General features: G+C 38.9%; 1 protein-coding gene across 1 annotated transcript in view; it reads left to right on the forward strand.

The window, feature by feature from the left end:
• The window catches only part of LOC145994407 (beta-catenin-like protein 1), a 44709-nt gene that overhangs the window by 17747 nt on the left and 8272 nt on the right, over positions 1 to 18690 (forward strand). Inside the window, exons 4-8 of the mRNA XM_083130531.1 lie at positions 19 to 190; positions 2521 to 2680; positions 11729 to 11952; positions 15953 to 16101; positions 18428 to 18609. Coding sequence (XP_082986657.1) covers positions 19 to 190; positions 2521 to 2680; positions 11729 to 11952; positions 15953 to 16101; positions 18428 to 18609 — 887 coding nt within the window. The remainder of the gene's footprint in view (positions 1 to 18; positions 191 to 2520; positions 2681 to 11728; positions 11953 to 15952; positions 16102 to 18427; positions 18610 to 18690) is intronic.

Raw genomic sequence — 18690 nt, forward strand, 5'->3', positions numbered from 1 at the left:
AAATATGTGCTCTTGCAGGTTCATGGAATCTGAAGTTGAGCTTCATGAGATTCTACAGGAGCTCCATGCGATCGCAACAGTTCCCGATCTCTACCCTCTGATGGTGGAGCTGATGGCTGTGCCATCTATGCTGGAACTTCTAGCTCACGAAAACACAGATATCGCAGTAGGTGTTGTGGATTTACTGCAGGTAATACTTAATTTCTACAGGTTTGTTGCAAATTGTGTTGTACTCCTGTAAGTCAGTCCTAAGGCAGCCTTCAGGCAAAAGTGACAAGTGACATGTCCAGTCTGTAACGAAGAGTTCACTGTGCATGTGCAACTGACAGACCAATGCAACATGACTCATTCTATTGAGAAAATGTCTGAGCGACAAGCAAGCAACTAGTGCAGCATGTCATGTTGCTTTGATATGAAACGTTCCGTTTATATGTAAAGGTTAGTTTCCAAGTGATACATGTTGCATGTTACTTGTTTCAACCTGACAACTGCCTAAATCTCACTGATTTACCTTTCATGAATTTTCAATGTTTTCTTCGCATATTACAGGCCAGAGAAATACCAGACTCTGTAATGTGTTAGTCAATGTATGGCCTAATCGCCGAAGTACATATTATGGGTTCCAGTTCCAGTACTACTTTATGCCTAATCAGTCTTTTAATTCATTGGTTCGTTCTTCCTCAGTAGTAACCTATCCAGCTAGTAACATGATGTACATTATTGAAAATACAGTGTGTTTAAAAAAGAATGACCTGATTTTAAAGCATATCTGTGTAACCACGCACTGCCAGTGAATGAAACTTGCACTATTTGAACCATCGTGACCTACAGTTTTAAATGACTGCCACTAGTAGCACCCAAATAGATGCTAACCTTAGCCGTTCACAAAATAGCATCTATGCAACTGAAGGCATTTCTGTGTTCTCCAATTCAGCAAGACATTACCAATGTGTTTTTGTTCCACCATTACCCATTGACTTGGATGAGCTCAAGGACAAAATCACAGCTGCAGTAAATTCTGTAGGAGAAGACACCTTTAGATGCATTTGGAATGAAATTCAGCTGTCGTCTTGATGTTATACGTGCAGCAGGTGGAGGGTAAATAGAGGATTTATAATAGGGTGAGTCAAGAAAACAAAATATTCTGAGTTTATTTTCCATACATTTCCGTCCAATGAGAAGTTCCGAAAAATTGGGAGAGCAAATCCTATCGAAAATACAAAATTTCAGGTTGCTAATATTTTTTACTTAATATTACGAACGTGACTTAAATTCCGAATTATTAGGGATTACACCGAAGGAGAGGCTGAAGAAAGGTGCCATTTCTACATTGATAATGATGATAACAGTGTTCGTAATGACGTGTGAACAGAGAGTATTAGAACATTTGTCTATAGTGTGAAGTAGGGATGGTCAAATCCAGATTTTTTTCTTGGAGTATATGATCGTAAAATAAAGAAGATAATAAATTTTACCCGAAAAATGAAAAAATTGTTAAACCTCTATCTCTGAAATTCGGATTGCCTCCGAAATCCAGGTAGTAAAATTTCCGAATCGAGATTTGCAAATTTTCCGGAATCATGATATTTTTACCCATCCCTAGTGTGAAGGTAAGATGTGCTAGAAAAAAGGTTCTATCTCAGTATGTCTGTCACCTGGAGAACAATAATCTAGATCAGTCTTGTCATTTGTAAACATAGTAAACACAAAACAACAGGAAGTACTGCGTGCCTTGTGAAGCAATAACGTTTTTCCTAAATTGATATTTAAACTGCAGGATTCAAAAAATTAAAAAGAGAAATACTATGAAAGAAATACAATGGATCCGGAACTGATCTTTTACCAGTTCTTTCAAGCACTAACCCTGGGTAAATTTATGCTTTTGCTTACTTATATTTTTTCTATGCACCATTACTTCCATGTATTGTGTGTAAGTTGTGTTGCGATGTTATTCAATATGTGTTTTTCTCTTAAAAACAAGAGCGTTGCATGCTTTACAGTACTGGAAATAGCAGGCACAAAGAAGTTTCATCTTGATGACGTTACAGAAACCCTGCCGTGGTTGTAAACATGGGCCAAAAAAGGAAAAAAAGAAAAAAAAAGAAAAAGGGTCTGTTATGACCAGACCTTCAAGAGCAGGGGAAACTAGCGGTCGAAAGACATTGGATTCACAGAATTCCTGCAATGACCTGGGCAACTTGACACCACTGCACTCAACAGGAAACATAGTAGGGTGGTTGGGCACGGGAGGTAGGACTGGGCCCAACTTTTGATGCGGTAACTGAGCACATCTCTTGTGTATTTCTAGCTGTTTCATGGTGTCACTTGACTAATTTTGCACAAATATGCAAATATTCAGACTTAATTTTACCTTCTCTTCTAAAATATTTGAAAAGCAATATTTTTCTTATTTTGGTTTGTCATTGCTGCATCTCCGATGACCAGATGCACTGCTTAGTATATCATCCTTCCTACAGTATCGTTACTGAATAATTTTGACTGTTGTTCATATACTTGCAGGAACTTACAGATGTGGACATTCTGCACGAGAGTAAAGAAGGTGCGGATTCCCTCATTGATGCCCTGCTGCAGCAGCAAGTGTGTGCGTTGTTGGTTCAGAACCTTGAGCGAATGGATGAGGTGGTCAAGGAGGAGGCAGAAGGTGTGCACAACACGTTAGGTGGGTATTTGCATTTCTAAACCCAATTTAGAAGCTGTTTAAGAAATCCTAAATTCATTAGGTTGTTTGTTGTATGTAATTTTGAAATTTATGCAGTATTGGTCTGCTGCAGTAGCTGATCACATTAAGTGTTCAGCATATGATCTTGCTTCATTCAGGGCATTTTTACTTCCATTGATCTTCACCACTATAATTAGTCTAAAAAAACAGAAAGAAGCAACATGAAATTACTAAAAACTACAAACTATTGGCTATATTTTTGCCTTCATCTTTGTCTTCACCCTACCTATTGACTGTCGGGCTCACTCCCACATGCCTCAGAAGAGGTGGATGATCATCCAACCAATTATGGAGTGACGTGGTGTCAGAATGACAAACCCCCAGTCGTGTTGTACCAGGTTATCTTATTCATTTGTAGCTCCCCTGTTTCCTCTTGAACGTGAACCAGCACACGTCCCGTAGCACGCCCATGGTACCGGACAGTCCCATATATGTTTGTGTATTTTTCAGATGTCTAAACTCAGTATAATTAAGTAAAACAGACATAACAATAATATAAATGTATGTTTTGAGCGACTTACAATTTACTTTTAAATTTTTATTTTCTCAGATTCCATTATGGTGTATACCAGCGGTTCCCAAAGTGTGCACTGTGGTGCCCTGGGATTCTGTGGCTTGCTTACAGGGGCACCGCGACATGTTCCAATATTCTCACTACAATGACACTTACGAGGGGCGATCAGGTTGCTCCGACCCTAACATAGAAGGAATGACGTTACGATTTATTTTTTATTTTGTTATTGTTTAGTGATCCTTTATATGTTTTCATTCTGAATTGCAAGTCTGAGTAACGTACAGTTTTTTTTAGAGGGGTTTAACTGAGTGAAGTTGTGTCAATGTGTCAGAATGGAGAAAACTGAGGTGTTAAAACGGTCCGCCACTGTCGTGGGTGGCCACCCCATCGGGTCATGTGAAAATCCCAACCATCCCCCTATGTCTACAAGCTCCCCAAATATTCAACTCCCCCAATCCTCAATCGAATCTCACACAACGACTGTACTTTATCACAGTATTCGCATGTGAGCCCTGTGTAGTCCCTGACTAAGGTAAAAAGTTAAGCCCCTTAAACAAAATTTAAAAAAAAAATATACAACACCAAAAAAAAGGAAATACACCAAGAATAATTTTAGTTCCCTTCCCCTTTGATTTATCCGTGCTTCAAAGTCTACACAGAATACCATTCAATTATAACTAAATCACTATTAGTTCAATTATTGGTGAATTACTAATTGATGGTCACTTCAAATTGTGAATGTTTCGTCCCCCGTTTTTCTTTACTTTTCAGGAGACTCTCTGCAAGGCAACATCCTCTCAATGGAGTACTGACTGTGAAAAGTTCCAGCTTGAAAAGTTCCAAATGTTATTAAAATCAATTACAGTTTCAGTGAATGTCCCCTTAAGAATAAACAACTAATAAACATCATTTCATTGTTACTCAGGTGATTGCAAGATATACCCTGGGAATTACTGGGCCACTACCTGATGAATTCACCCCCAACTGATCATCTAATGACTGAATGTACTTTTTCTCTCCCTAACAGGTTATGCAAGATGATCTACTGACATGTCGGTTTGAGTGACAAGTATTTTGCTTGATGAGCGCACTGTACCGCTTCCTGTAAAGGAACATTCAGATTAAACATGAAAATGCAGCATGCACACTGTGTATGCAGGAATTTAGTGTATAGATACTTTTGAACAAGAGTGTAGAAGATTTAATACTTTACGTTTTATTGCATTCGCCTTGAACACACTAACATCATTACAGGTTACTAAACGGAAATAAAGCGAACTCCACAAGAATTCTTTCTTTCGGTTTTTGCAATAATTACCCTTATTGAAATATTGTTTGATCATGTGGTCCCCTGCATTATCAATACCATAAACTGTGTACCAGCAATAACCCACTACTCTTGAGTAGGTTTTGATTCCAAATTCACAACTGTACACAGCTGTTCACTACAAATTTGAGATTTATCAAATATGTGGCATTGCACATTTGGCCACATTAAATCTTTTCATTAATAATATCAATGGTATTATTTATTAGAACAGATTCCTTTCCCTTTCGCAAAACTCAGCAATGTTTCATTTTTTAAACTGCATGGACAACTTCCAAGCACTCGTGAACATGATGCTATCTAATTCGTTCCACAAACTGATGCAAAGTGGTCATGCGTTAGCTTTAAGTCTAATTAAAAATATTTTTCATGTCGCCGAAAGCATACAAGTGTTGAACTTGTTATTCGAATTAAGCTCTAATAGTAATAGGCTTTTATAAGTCTACAATTCACTTTTCTGTTCTTATGCTGCAATTGTATCAATTACATTTGCATCACGATCTGTTGTATACATGGTAGCACACGAAATGGCGTCTCTGTTTCCTGATACGCTCATCTTCAGTACATGTGCACCGATAGATTCAGACACATTTCATATACAAGGCAAATAACATGCACTGTACAAGCACAGCTGTAACTGCAGTATAAATGGCACTTCTAATCACTTTGGAAAAACTCCACTCTGATCCAGGATTTCGATTGAGAAGTATTTGATTTGCTTACTTACAGAACTGGATGTTACCGGTAATGATGAGTTTCAGCGGGCAACGTTTTTCTTCTGTATCTCCCGTACCTCGTCACCTGCCTTGGATGAATTTTACCATCGAGAATGTCCTGAAACCATCATGGTTTTGAATAACATAGATTTGCAGGACGAGCTGTATGTTTTCAGCCTAAAACTTGCACCTGAACCGCAAATAATCATTTACCACTATAGATTCGCGTCCATCCTTCTTCGTTACCATCTTTTCCGCCCTTTCTGCGCTCCGTTGAAACGTCTACGACCAGAGTTCGTTCCGATCGGAATTTTTAATTCGTATTGCGGAACTCAGAAACCTTATGGCAATAATCAAGCACCGTTAATTGTGCATGATAGCTATGCACTTATGCAAAAACAATGATTATATAGATTAGTGCATCCAAAACTTCTTTTATGCACTATTTAACCCAAACAGAAGATTGTCGACCTACATAGGCACTAGCGACATATCCCAGTTTTTTACTGAACAACTTCAAACTTGCATTAAGGCATTAGATGGTATACACACTCCATCTATTGTTCCCGTTGCAAGCCAAATGTACGAATATTATGAGGGAAAGAATTCACAGCTTCTATCCACACACGTAAGGATATACATGTTAAATTCCTTCGTGAATATCTCAGTATAACCTTGACCTTATGATCCATCATATTGTGAAGAAGAAGTGGACGGTATCCAAAATTCATGAGGACTTGGTGGATACACTAGAGGACACTGCTCCTTCATACAGTATGGTGAAGAGATGGTGTCGTGAGTTTAATTGTGGGAGAGAGTCGTGTGAGGATTAACATGCAGGTGGAGAACCAGAAACTGTCATGACGACCGAAAACATCAACAAAGTCCACGATATTGTGCTGAAGGATCGTTGAGTCACTATCCGTCATGTTGCTGAGATGTGTGGCCTGTCATATGGCACTGTGGAAAACATAATTACCCAGGAATTGCAAATGAAAAAAATTGCTGCAAGATGGGTCCCTCGAAACCTCACCCCAGATCAGAAGTGCACCCGAGTGCTCATCAGTCAAGAACTTCTTGACAAGTTTCGTGCTGATATAGACGATTTCCTTGCCCGATTTGTAACTATAGATGAAGCATGGGTCCATCACTTCGACCCAGAAACAAAATCACGAAGCATGGAGTGGAAACACCCACATTCTCCACCAACGAAGAAGTTCAAGGTGCGCAAACGTCAGCCAAGAAGGTGGTGGCCTCAATTTTCTGGGACTGCAAGGGTGTCCTTCTTGTGGACTATCTACAAAGAGGCCAAACCATCACTGGCATGTACTACAGTGACCTAATCAAGAAATTACGTGATTCCATCAAGAAAAAGAGGCGTGGGATGTTGACCCATGGTGTGCTCTTCACCAGGACAATGCACCTGTCCACACCTCATGCATGGGGAGGGCCACAATCGCAGATGCATCGTTCAAATTGCTGCCCCACCCAGCCTATTCCCCAGATTTGGCCCCCAGTGATTTGCATTTGTTCAAACATTTGAAGATTTAGATTCGTGGGCAAAAATTTTCTGATGATTGTGAGGTGATAAGGGCTGTAGACTCATGGTTGGAGGACCAGGAGGAAGAATTTTTTTTGCAAGGTATCCATGCGTTGGAGCACCGATGGGAGAAGTGCATTGGAGTTGCAGGGGAGTATGTTGAAAAATAAAAAAAAAATTGAAACCCTATTGCTGCTCTTTCTATGTTAGGGTCAGAGCAACCTGATCGCCCCTCGTACTTGTTAGTCAATGATGTGATTGTTCCAAATATGTGCTTATTTAGAACTTGTTTGCTTGAAAAATGTTTCTGAATTTGAAATATGTGTTTGTTTTTTAACTTAAGCCAAGCGTTGCAAGTGTTAGATAGGCCTATGCCTATATTCTGATTTGGGTGCTGTGCAGTGGCGTGGCGTGGATTTTTAAAAGTGTTACCGGTTATCAGTAGGACATTTAAGGGAGACTTGGGCGCCTCCCCACCTCATGCCCCCCCCCCCCCCCCCAATGTCTTCCAAGTAGTTCATATAATATTAATCTGGTACGTATGCAATTCAATACTAGATTTTGGTAAAGTTATTAATCAGGAAAAAAAATGTTGACATAAGGACTAAAGTGAAATCGCAAACATTGGTTGTTGACACAATAATACGTAATTTGATACTTACAGAAACATCGAAGGCTACTTATAGACAGTGGCGAAGCATGCTGTCTCGGGAAGGGTAGGCACAGGAAGGAGCAGGGTTTGGGGGAAGGGGAAGATGTGATTTTTTTTAACAGTAGTATGTTAAAATATAGCCCCTAGAAAATAAAAGATAACATATTGCCTGAATCTCGTCTACTTAAGTCGGGATCGTGATTGTAAAGGATAATGTAGTGATTAACGCTCTCGACTTATAATCAAGAAGCAGAAGGTTCGATTCCTCCTGGAGGCATTGGTTCAGATTCTACTTTAATCTAGTCTCGATTATATATCTGAGAATAAAGGCACTTCTGTCTCGAAGGTCAGAAAAAAGTGACAATGAGACTCGATGTTCTGACCACGCGTCACCCAATGTCTGTCAGGCCCTAGCCATCTTACATTTGTTAGATTAAAGCTGCTCGTAAAAATTATTTGCTACTTCAATAACAGTATTGTAAATGTTTCTCGCATTACAGAAATGGTTGGTTCACTTGATCGTCACTTAGCGTTTATTTCTTTTTAATGCTGACCTCCGCGGCAGATTGGTTATAACAGCGTGCTACGACAAGGGCCTCAGGTTCGAATTCCCACCTGGGCATAGGTGTTCTTCGTGAGTGTCCCTTCGTCAATGTCATCATATTATCGCTCATTCTCATCTTCCCAATTAGCCAAAAATGGCAGAAAGCCAAGTAAAATAAACTATATCTATCAATCAATTATTTCTTTTTAACTTTTTTATGCATATAATTCTTCTTCAACAGGCGACTTTTTAAAAAAAATTATAATATGATTTAGAAAATGATGAAATGCTAAATGAGAACACGGACTGTGTAACACACCGACCAGAAAATTTCAGTAACATGGATTTTCTCTATACGTTTGCATTGTACGAACTTTGCCCCATTTTAAAAGTAGCGTGTTTTCAGTTATGTCGCTAATCATGAAAGGAAATTTCGTCTCAATATCCCTTTCCTCAAAGAAATAAAATACTTTCCCTCTCTGAATCGAGATTGGTGTGGGGCACATCCAGCAACTAACACTTCGTGAAAAGCGGTTCCTCAAAAGAGCTGAAAGCACCAAACTTAGCACTGGTAACCAACTTGCATGCATTATTTGCAGTTAGAATTCTAATAATGCCTACTTTGATAGGTTAGGAGGCCAGGCTTAGCAGGCTTAGAGGTGTTAACAACACATTTTCGCTTTATGTTAACAGCTGGGTGTGCTCCGCTCCCGGCATAGCTCTGAATCTTCCATGGAAACACTGCTTCAACAAGCTCTGTACGTCCACTGCCTGCTTCGTCACGCACTCGTACACGATCGGCACTCTTCGGAAGTCAGGGAGAAAGGGTGAGAGAGAGAAAAGAGGCTGGCCTCTCAGGTTACATTACAGGCGAACGTACCCCTGAAATTATGCTTTCCCGCACGAATCACATAGGTTGTTATGGGACCAGCTGAGGCACTCTCGGGCAGGCCTCGCTGAATGCTCAGATACGGTTCCAGGCAGGGTTGCAAACTTGCGGTAATTATCGGAAGACCAAGAATTTCAGTTTTCTTTTATTAAGCGTCGTTTAATGAAATTTATAAGTAATAAAATAATCCGTTATAGACAAATATATTAGGGTAGGCCCGGCCTCCGGGCCTCATAGGTTGCTTCGCCACTGCTTATAGAGCAGATCAATCCGACTTTGAAAATAGTTATATGATGCTGGGATCCCGGGTTCGAAACCTAGCTTGGGCATGGGCGTTTGTGATGTCTATTCATCAATTTAATCATATCATCACTCATTCCCATCTTCGCAAATTAGCCAAAAGTGGCACAAGCGAAGCAAAATCAATCAAATCAAATCAAAAAACTTCTATGATGCTGTCATAAAGAGAAGTTTTTCATTTGAATTTGAATTTTTGGGTGCGTCATGGTCATGGTCCACGTTATCCACATCTGAATTCGACACGTTTTTTTTTCACCCGAAAATAGAGTCCATGGCTAACAAAAGAGTTTCGACAACTTCACACATCCACATAACCACGGATAGTCGTTATACCACGAAACATTGAAATGTCGGTCATATCCAGCAGACGACTTGGTTTTTAAATCGTTCAAAATAGGCTTTGGCCTCCCTTATCTGCAAAATAACGAACCGAAAGATTGCTTCAAAATATCTTCTATCGCACGATTACACACACTGTCCAGATAGGATGGACCCGCCACCTCGGAACTCGGAGCAAGCTTCATTAATTAATTGACAATGCCCGAAAACAACATAAAGACGAAAGACACCAGTCACAAAACTCCCACTGCACAGTCCCTCCCACAAACTGTTGTTTACTTTTGTAACACGTGAAGCACCCTCCTTGCCCCCTCCCCTCTCAGCATCAGCCCTTCCTCAATATTTCCTTCCGAACCTGCAAGAAGTCCAGTTCTACTAATGTTGCCATCTTAGTTCTTTTGAAACCAGATTTGCCCAAATCTGCGAAACTTTTCGTTTCAAATAAGATTGTAGAGTAGATGTAGTCTTCATCTGTTTCCTAATTACTCCCACTCCCATGTTTCGCTAAATCCACTGAAATCTCATTTCTGACACCACTACTATTTCATATATTTTACGTCCTTTGCTACCTTTAAGGCTTTCGCTTTATAGGATAATCGTGACGATGAGGATGCATGGTGAATTATTGAAATAAAATTATTATTTCTTTGTGTATGTAATTATTAATTTTTATAATTATGTAAGTAAAATAATAACAACGAACATTGAAATAACCATTTCTTGCTGAGGATTCGAACCTGCGACACCTGACACTTCAGAGCGTGCTAAGATAACAATCGGGAAATTATGCTTGTAAGTATTGTTTTCACCCAAAAACAGTTCTACCACCTCAAAAACATTGCTTCAATCCGAAATTATTGCATTCCTGCGACAACGTATGTCAATCTCAATCAGTATTATCAACAATTATCACAAATTCCTGTAACCGAAATAATATTATATGTGTGAAATATAGAATTTTAGGTTTACATTTTTAGAAGGACAGCGGACCCCTTGACCATACCCATCCCTCTCCTCTCCTCGCCCATGATGTCGAAGAAGGACAAAGAGGACTTTCATAATCGCTGATATTTAGTGTAAATACAAAATATCACTTGGTAGTTTGCTTTTGCCCCAGTGTGATTTGATTTTTTAAAATTTTGATTTGGCGATTTAAGTCCACTTCATGAACAGTAATGCTAATCGGGACAGTTTAAAGTTGGATCCGAACAACTTGTGCCTCCACCGGGTATCGAACCCGGAATCCCTTGATTATAAGGCGGCGACGCTACCACTGCGCCATCGTTCCCCAGTGTGACTGGACACCTTCAGAGTAAGATAGACCCGATTAGGCGACTTAGCTCATTTCTGTCAATTGAATATGGCAACACTGGTATGTTTCCGGTAAGGGTCACCGGCAACTGCGCCGGCTAAACAGGCATACCATAAACCCTCCTCCTCTCCCCGCGGTCAGTCTTTGCCGCAACGCGAAGTCTTCCTTGGGTGGGCTCAGGGCCCTTTCCTCATGTTGCCTGTGGAGGGTACCGGAACAGTCCTCCTCTTCGCTTTTGCCGGTGTCAGAAAAAATGTCAGTCTGCAATGTTTACTTTACGACAATATTACCAGTTTATGTACGTAATAATATTTTAAGACGGGTTCTTCAATTCTTTATATTTTGGTGTTACCTGCGGTAACAGCGGCTACATGCACGCCACGCCTCTGGTGCTGTGAAACAAAAAGGTTTGGGAACTTCTGGGGTATGCTGTTGGCGTGTAACAAGGATTTCTGATGTACAAAAAGTTTTGTGTTTCCACATTGCACATTGGATAGTTTTTTTCTGATTAATTTTCACAAAACTTTACATATGTAATACTTAAACCAGATTTACCACACCCATCAAGGAGTTTTGAGTTCAATCCTCGGCGGAGTGACGTTGAACAGTAGTTCAGGTTACACTTTAAACTATAAATACAGTCCAATTTAGCCAGAGTATAAACTTGTCTTAAATAATTTATTTTGTCACAGCTTTTAACACCTGCAGAAGAGTGAGAGAGGGGAGGAAAATTGCACTATTACATTCTGTTATATTTTTTCACTTCTAAAATGGGTTGAAAAACACTGAAAAAGTATAGTTTATGCTACTAAACACACACTTTTGTTCATTAAGTCTTTTTTTTTCTTTTTACAGCAATTTTTGAAAACTTGACAGAATTTCGGCCAGAAATTTGCCCAGATGCAGCAAGGCAGGGCCTGATGCAGTGGATCCTGAAGAGGCTCCGGTTAAAGGTTCCTTTCGATGGCAACAAACTATACTCCAGCGAGATCCTCTCCATTCTTCTACAGAGCCACCAGGAGAATAGGCAGCTCCTTGGGGAGTTGGATGGCATCGATGTTATTCTCCAGCAGCTTGCTGTAAGTGTGTTACTTCATTCTTGCTACAGAAGGGATACAGTTGCAATTGATATGGCATATTGAATTTTTCCACACATAGAGTGGCTCTGGGGCTTACTCATCCTCAAACTGGGTAGTAATGGCAGCCGTCCAAAATGGCCAGGATCGAGAATGTGTGGGGCTCTACCCCGACATCCCCAAAATGTGCCATTATGGCACAGTGCTTTATGCACGGGGAACTTTACCTTACTGCATATTGATGCTATGTATCAACAGATTCAGTATTTCACCACATAATTGATGTGGATTTTATGCCCTTTTTCTTTTGCAGAAAAGTGGGAAGTGATCATTATATGAAGTTCTTTTTTTACATGAATATATGTTCAAATTTAATGTGCCAAATCAATGTACATCATTTCTTTGCAACAGTTTAGCAAACATTTTCCCTATCTGAAGAAAAGTTAACACGTTAGTTGTTATTGATTTGTGCATTACACTGGGAACAAAATTTTTGTGGCAATGATACTAGCACTTGTTCTAAGCTAATTTTGGTTTAGTATTTCTTTGTAAGTTATAGCTTTTTGCAATTCAACATTTTTCACCTTGATGTTCATTTCTCAAAATTCAGTTCACCATTTTAATGTTGGATGCAATCGTGGATACCATCTTGGCGAAGATATTCTTCATGTATTCATAAACATGTGTAAGTGCATCATAATATGCATTACAGTTTGAATATACAGCGAGATAGAAGCACTTTTTGGAGTATTAAACATGTATTCGATGTAGTAAAATATGAGTATGAATTAAGGCTTTTTTTAAAAAATAACACACATGTCTACATGTAGACGGAAGACAATAAAATAAATTTGATGAGGATGGGATCCAAAGTTCAATTAAGTTATATTCAGGCAAGAATTTGCTCCTGTAGTTCTTGCTTTGTGGACTTGCTCAGAATGATCTCGCTGGCAGCAGTAGTCTGCCATCATATTCTTGTCCCATCGCCTTTGATATGCTCTTTTATGTCATTTTGTTCTTCTCGCAAATGCACTGAGTGGCCAACTGGAACTGAGCCATCAACATTCGCGTTGTGGAACCAGTTAGTCTTTCTATACATAAAGTGGACCTAAAACACACTCAACCAAACAATCAAAGATGTTTTAGTGCATGATTAGTGTAAATCTAAGCATCATTGTTCACCTATCCCCCGTGTAAATACAAATAGATGTCCTTTTTCACAAAAGTAAAAGTTTCAAATTGCATGATAACTACAGCATATACGAGAAAACCAGTTTCATATTTGAAATCAGCGTTAAAAAATTACATAGAACAATTGAAAAATCAAATGCAACAGAAAATGAGAAAAAAATGGTTCCCCTGTGTTATGGTCAACATATTACACTTGAGAAAATTTAGTACAGTGTTCCAAAGTACCTACTTACAAAATTTAATCTCCTGCTTCCGAAGATTCTGCACTGCTATCATTGGTTTTGTTATCTGGCACATCACAACGATTTTGCGCTGAAATACAGTATTTTGACTCAAACTGAATTAGCTAATACGATAGCTTACTGCCACACAAACAGAGCTGTAGCTACAGGCTATTTTCAACTAAACATATCATGATTGTAGGTAAAGTGTAGTGCTATGCTACATTTTGGATTTTTCTGTTCACTTCAGTTTAATGTTGGGACCTGCAGGATCTCCCCGAAAAGGAATTTCTTGAGTAAATTACCTTTTTCCTTCTTCTAATTGTGCCTGTATTGAGATGTAATGTCAACATTCTACTTCCTATGAAAGTCCTAGACTAGAATGCCTGTGCCTAGTGTTGGGCTTGAACCTGGGAACTTTGGTGGCAAGACCAAAAGTCAAACACGTAACAGACATGGCCACTGAGCTGGTTAATTGATTCATTGTTCACACATCAGTATTAGCATTGATGACAATCTGTAAGAGCAGTGGTCATTGAGGACAGTGGCAGCGATTGGGTTCCAAAACTAGGGGGGGCAAGGTGTCAAAACCTCGGGGGTGGGGGGAGGGGCAAGGACAGTTTACTTTCCCTTGGCAGATAAAAGTTGAGCATAGTGCGAGGGAAAACGTGGCGAAAAGTGCTCTGCTCGCCTCCCCTAATTGCCGCCACTGTGTAAGTGAATGGAAAACAGTATTGGTATTCTTACAAAATAGTATTGGCTCACTCTTAATATTACATTATTGAAAATTAGTACCTACAAATTTAGTTCACTCTTTGATTACTAATTGTATGAATTATGGGAAAGATTCCCAGCAGTTAAGAGCTAATGTCACTTTCATCTTTGGCAGCTCAAATACTGTGGACAGAATCAATGTATGTATTAATAGTTGATATTTTTTTTTCCCCTGGGAAAGACCAGAAACCCTCAACCATTCCTACCCCACATGTTCCAAGATTAAGATGGGAGAAAATAGTTTGGGGCTATGTTTTCAGACTTTTCATTTGTTCCTGCTAAAGGGAAAATAGCTTGGGCCTATATTTTCAGCCTTTTTATACATTCCTGTTTCAGGGAAAATAGCATGGGGGTATGATTTCAGACTTTCCATGTGTTCATGCTTCAGGGAAAATAGTTTGGGACTATTTTTTCAGCCTTGCTATGCCTTCTTGTTCCAGGGAAAATAGGTTGGGGCTATGTTTTCAGACTTTTCATTTGTTCCTGCTAAAGGGAAAATAGCTTGGGGCTATATTTTCAGCCTTTTTACACATTCCTGTTTCAGGGAAAATAGCTTGGGGCTATGATTTCAGATTTCCATGTGTTCATGCTTCAGGGAAAATAGTTTGGGGCTATATTTTCAGCCTTGTCACACATTCCCGTTTCAGGGAAAATAGCTTTGGGGCTTTTTCAGACTTTTCATTTGTTCATGCTAAAGGGAAAATAGCTTGGGGCTATATTTTCAGCCTTTTTACACATTCCTGTTTCGGGGAAAATAGCTTGGGGCTATGATTTCAGACTTTCCATGTGTTCATGCTTCAAGGAAAATAGTTTGGGGCTATATTTTCAGCCTTGTCACACAGTCCCATTTCAGGGAAAATAGCTTGGGGCTATGTTTTCAGCCTTACTATTCATTTGTGCTTCATGCTGAACTCTGTGGCGGCGGAGTGGTTAGCACATCATGCTGGGTTCATATCCCAGCCTGGGCATGGGTGATCTTTGTGAGTGTCCCTTCAATAATGTCATCATATTATCACTCATCCTCATCTTTACAATTAGCCAAAAGTGGCAGAAAAGTGATAAAAAATAAACCAAGTCAATCAATCAATCATTTGTGCTTCAGGGAAAATAGCCTGGGGCTATGTTTTTAGCCTTGCTATGCAATTGTGCTTCATTGGAGAAATCAGTTGGAAAGAATTGTACAGAATCAGAAAAAATAAAGCAATAGCATCGGTGTCTCCAGTGGTGGACACATGTCACTTCATACCTAGGCAAGATTGGGAGGATGATAAAAATCGATCCCCAGAGCTGTACTTTTATTTGAATTGTCAGTACTTTGCATTTTATGTCATTTTTCTATCTATCCAAGTTATTTGCTATGCTGAGGATGAATGATAAATCAATGATAAATCAATGAAATAGGTAATGAAACAAGCATAATGAACCTGATGACCCCTGGTGCTGTAGTATGCTATGCAAACCACTTTGACAATTAATTGATTGAGTTTGTGTTTCCACTTTATGCACAGTATGGCTAATTGGGGCTGGACCTACAGTTTAATGTGAGATCCAAACTACTATGTGCCTCCACCAGGTATTGAACCTGGGACCCCTTGATTACAAGGTGAGGACGTTGCACTTTGGCAATTAATGAGTAGTATAATCTTTAATGTGGTTGAACTCTTATGTTGGGGAATTTATATTTTAATGCTTTATGCATAATGTTTTTGAAAACTCTATAATGTAATTGGTCCTTTAGGAAGTAATTTGTTATCTGGCTGCTTAATTTTGGCTTGCTTTTTAATTTTATTGTCTGAATCTGATCTTTTGCTTTTTAGTTTTACAAGAGGCATGATCCAGTGTCAAACGAGGAACATGAAATGATGGAAAATCTCTTTAATTGCCTTTGCTCAAGTTTGATGTACGCTCCCAATCGTGATGCATTCCTCAAGGGTGAAGGATTGCAGCTCATGAACCTCATGCTCAGGTATGCATACACATATACAAATACGTAGTTACCAGGCAACAGTGTTATACATAAATACATACAGTGGAACCCCAATTTTAGATTCCCGGATTTTACATTCTCCCCCATTAGACATTCAATCTTAATGGTCCCAACATAGGAAAGCATTCCTCGATTTTACATTTTCCCGCATTTTAAGTTTTTCCAGTGTTCTCCTCTAAAAAATATGAAATCAAGGTTGAATGTATTTATGTATGAAGTTGAAATCAGTTATATTTTCCATATTTGTACATATATTAGGTTTTGCCTCATATTTTTAGTTATTTTTACATATTATTTCCATATTTCAGAAAATGTCTCAACATACAAGGTCTGTCCCAAAAGTAATGAGACTAATTCTGGAAAAATAGTTTTATTGAAACTAGGTTCAAATACACTAAATATTCTTCAAAGTATGATCCTTGAACGTCAATACAGCAGTGCCAGCGTTTCTCTCACTCTTTGTAACAGCACAGTAAGTCTTGACCTGAGATGCCTTGCAGAGCACTTGTCACGGCTGCTTGGACTTTTTCAATTGTCACAAAACGGTGTCTTTTCGGGCTGAATTTGAGCCTCAGAAACAAAAAGAAGTCATCTGGGTCGAGATTGCACGGTGCATGGGGAACCGTTGTCACATTTTTCATGGCCAGAAATTACCTCACTTGCAGTGATGAGTGAGATGGCCCATTGTTGCGGTGGAGAAACCAGGCATCTGCGATCTCAGGGCAGACGCGCGATCCACCTTATCTGAGATTAACTCTCACTCAACATCTATCAGAGTCCAAAACAGACTTCACTTGAGTCACATGGTCAGCAGTTCTGAGTCTTTGAATGCCTTGTGCCACCTGCACACTTGTGCTTTCTTTAAAGTGTCATCCCCATAGGCTTGTCTTAACACTTCAAGCATGTCGGTAGTGGATTTACCAAGTTTGACGCAAAATTTAATTGTATACCGCTGATCCAGACTGTGCTGCATTTTCGACCATAACGGGACACTAAAACAGCTTCTCACGTTGCTAGTGATCCGAACGCTGGAAAAGCTCATTGGCAACTGAATTGTATACCTGACATCCCCCACCAATCACCTTGCCCAATAGATCTATCCCTCGACCTTTCTGACTGGCCTGCCAAATTGTCTCATTACTTTTGGGACAGACTTTGTATGCTCCGTATTCACTGAATAATACATGTCCCCATGTGGCCAAAAGAGTTGGGTGAATTCCTTGCAAATAACTGGCAAATTATTCCGAAGCAATGTTAAACAAACTAATGTTTATGACCTTTTATATTGCATTAATTACAAGTTTTCTGTCATCCGAACAACAATATATTTTATTTCTTTTTTACATTTTACACCTCCCAACTGTTTGCTTTTGCTATTGTTAGAGGCATGCAAATTTTGTTTTTGACGAAAACACAAAATATGAAATAACATGCTGTAATGTTAATTTTTAATGTTTCTGAAAGGTGTGAGGTGCATTTTTCTACCCTGTTTTGCCACGAAATAATGCGAAATAAACTGCAAAATGCGAAGTATAATCTTAAACACGAAATTTACCGTTTATATACCGACACGACACTTTCTAAAGTCTGAAGCATCCTGTGAGTTATGAAATTCACAGAAAATTGATTAATTCTGCTGTAAATATTTGATAAGCAAAAATGGATCCCTTTACACAGGAAAAAACTTAATACTCTGGTAACTACATAAATGTGCTATTAGAAGGGATAAGTTTATTTTGTGTAATAAGTGCAGTTTGAAATCAAATTTAGGATTATATTCACAATTTTAAAACCAAAATGTCATTTTGTATAGAACTTTTGATGTGATTATTCATCGCTATAAAACTGAAATTTTATTTTATCTACCACTTTTGAACCCGAAATCGACTCTGTTTTTGTACCGGAATTTTGCTTTTTTATTTACCAAAAATATGTGCCTCTATCTATTGTAAAACACTTGAAATTCCTGTTTGTTTACAATTGTTGTCAACAATAGAGAAATAGGGCTCAAGTGTCAGCTTCTGGTTTGTTACAAACGTTATTTTGTCTACATTAACTCCAGCAGACATTGCGAATTTGAAATAACCCCCCGTTACTTCTTGCGATATTGAACACATTTCTGATGATGCAGTGAAACCCAGGTTTTACGTTCCTGGATTTTACAGTTTCCCTCCAATTGTTAAAGTATTTTCACCTTGATCCCCTGAAAAACATGAAGCACTGTAAGCAATTCTTGTTAAACATAGAAAAGGTATGTTTCTTATTCTTCTTATTGAATAATTCACATTTTTCTGTTGCATTGCAGGGAAAAGAAATTATCAAGGAATGGATCGTTGAAAGTTTTAGACCACGCAATGTCTGGTCCTGATGGCAAGGAGAACTGCAACAAATTTGTTGATATCCTTGGTCTGAGGACAATATTCCCTCTATTCATGAAAACACCAAAGAAGAACAGGAAAAGGATTCTCACAACAGAGGAACATGAAGGTGATTGGAAATCAATTTCTTTTCATTTTAGCAGAAATCAGAATTGTGTGTCACGTCAGCAATAGATTTGACTTGGTGGAA

This window comes from Lepisma saccharinum, chromosome 10 (assembly GCF_977018435.1).
Source record: "Lepisma saccharinum chromosome 10, izLepSacc3.1, whole genome shotgun sequence".
Lineage (NCBI taxonomy): Eukaryota > Metazoa > Arthropoda > Insecta > Zygentoma > Lepismatidae > Lepisma > Lepisma saccharinum.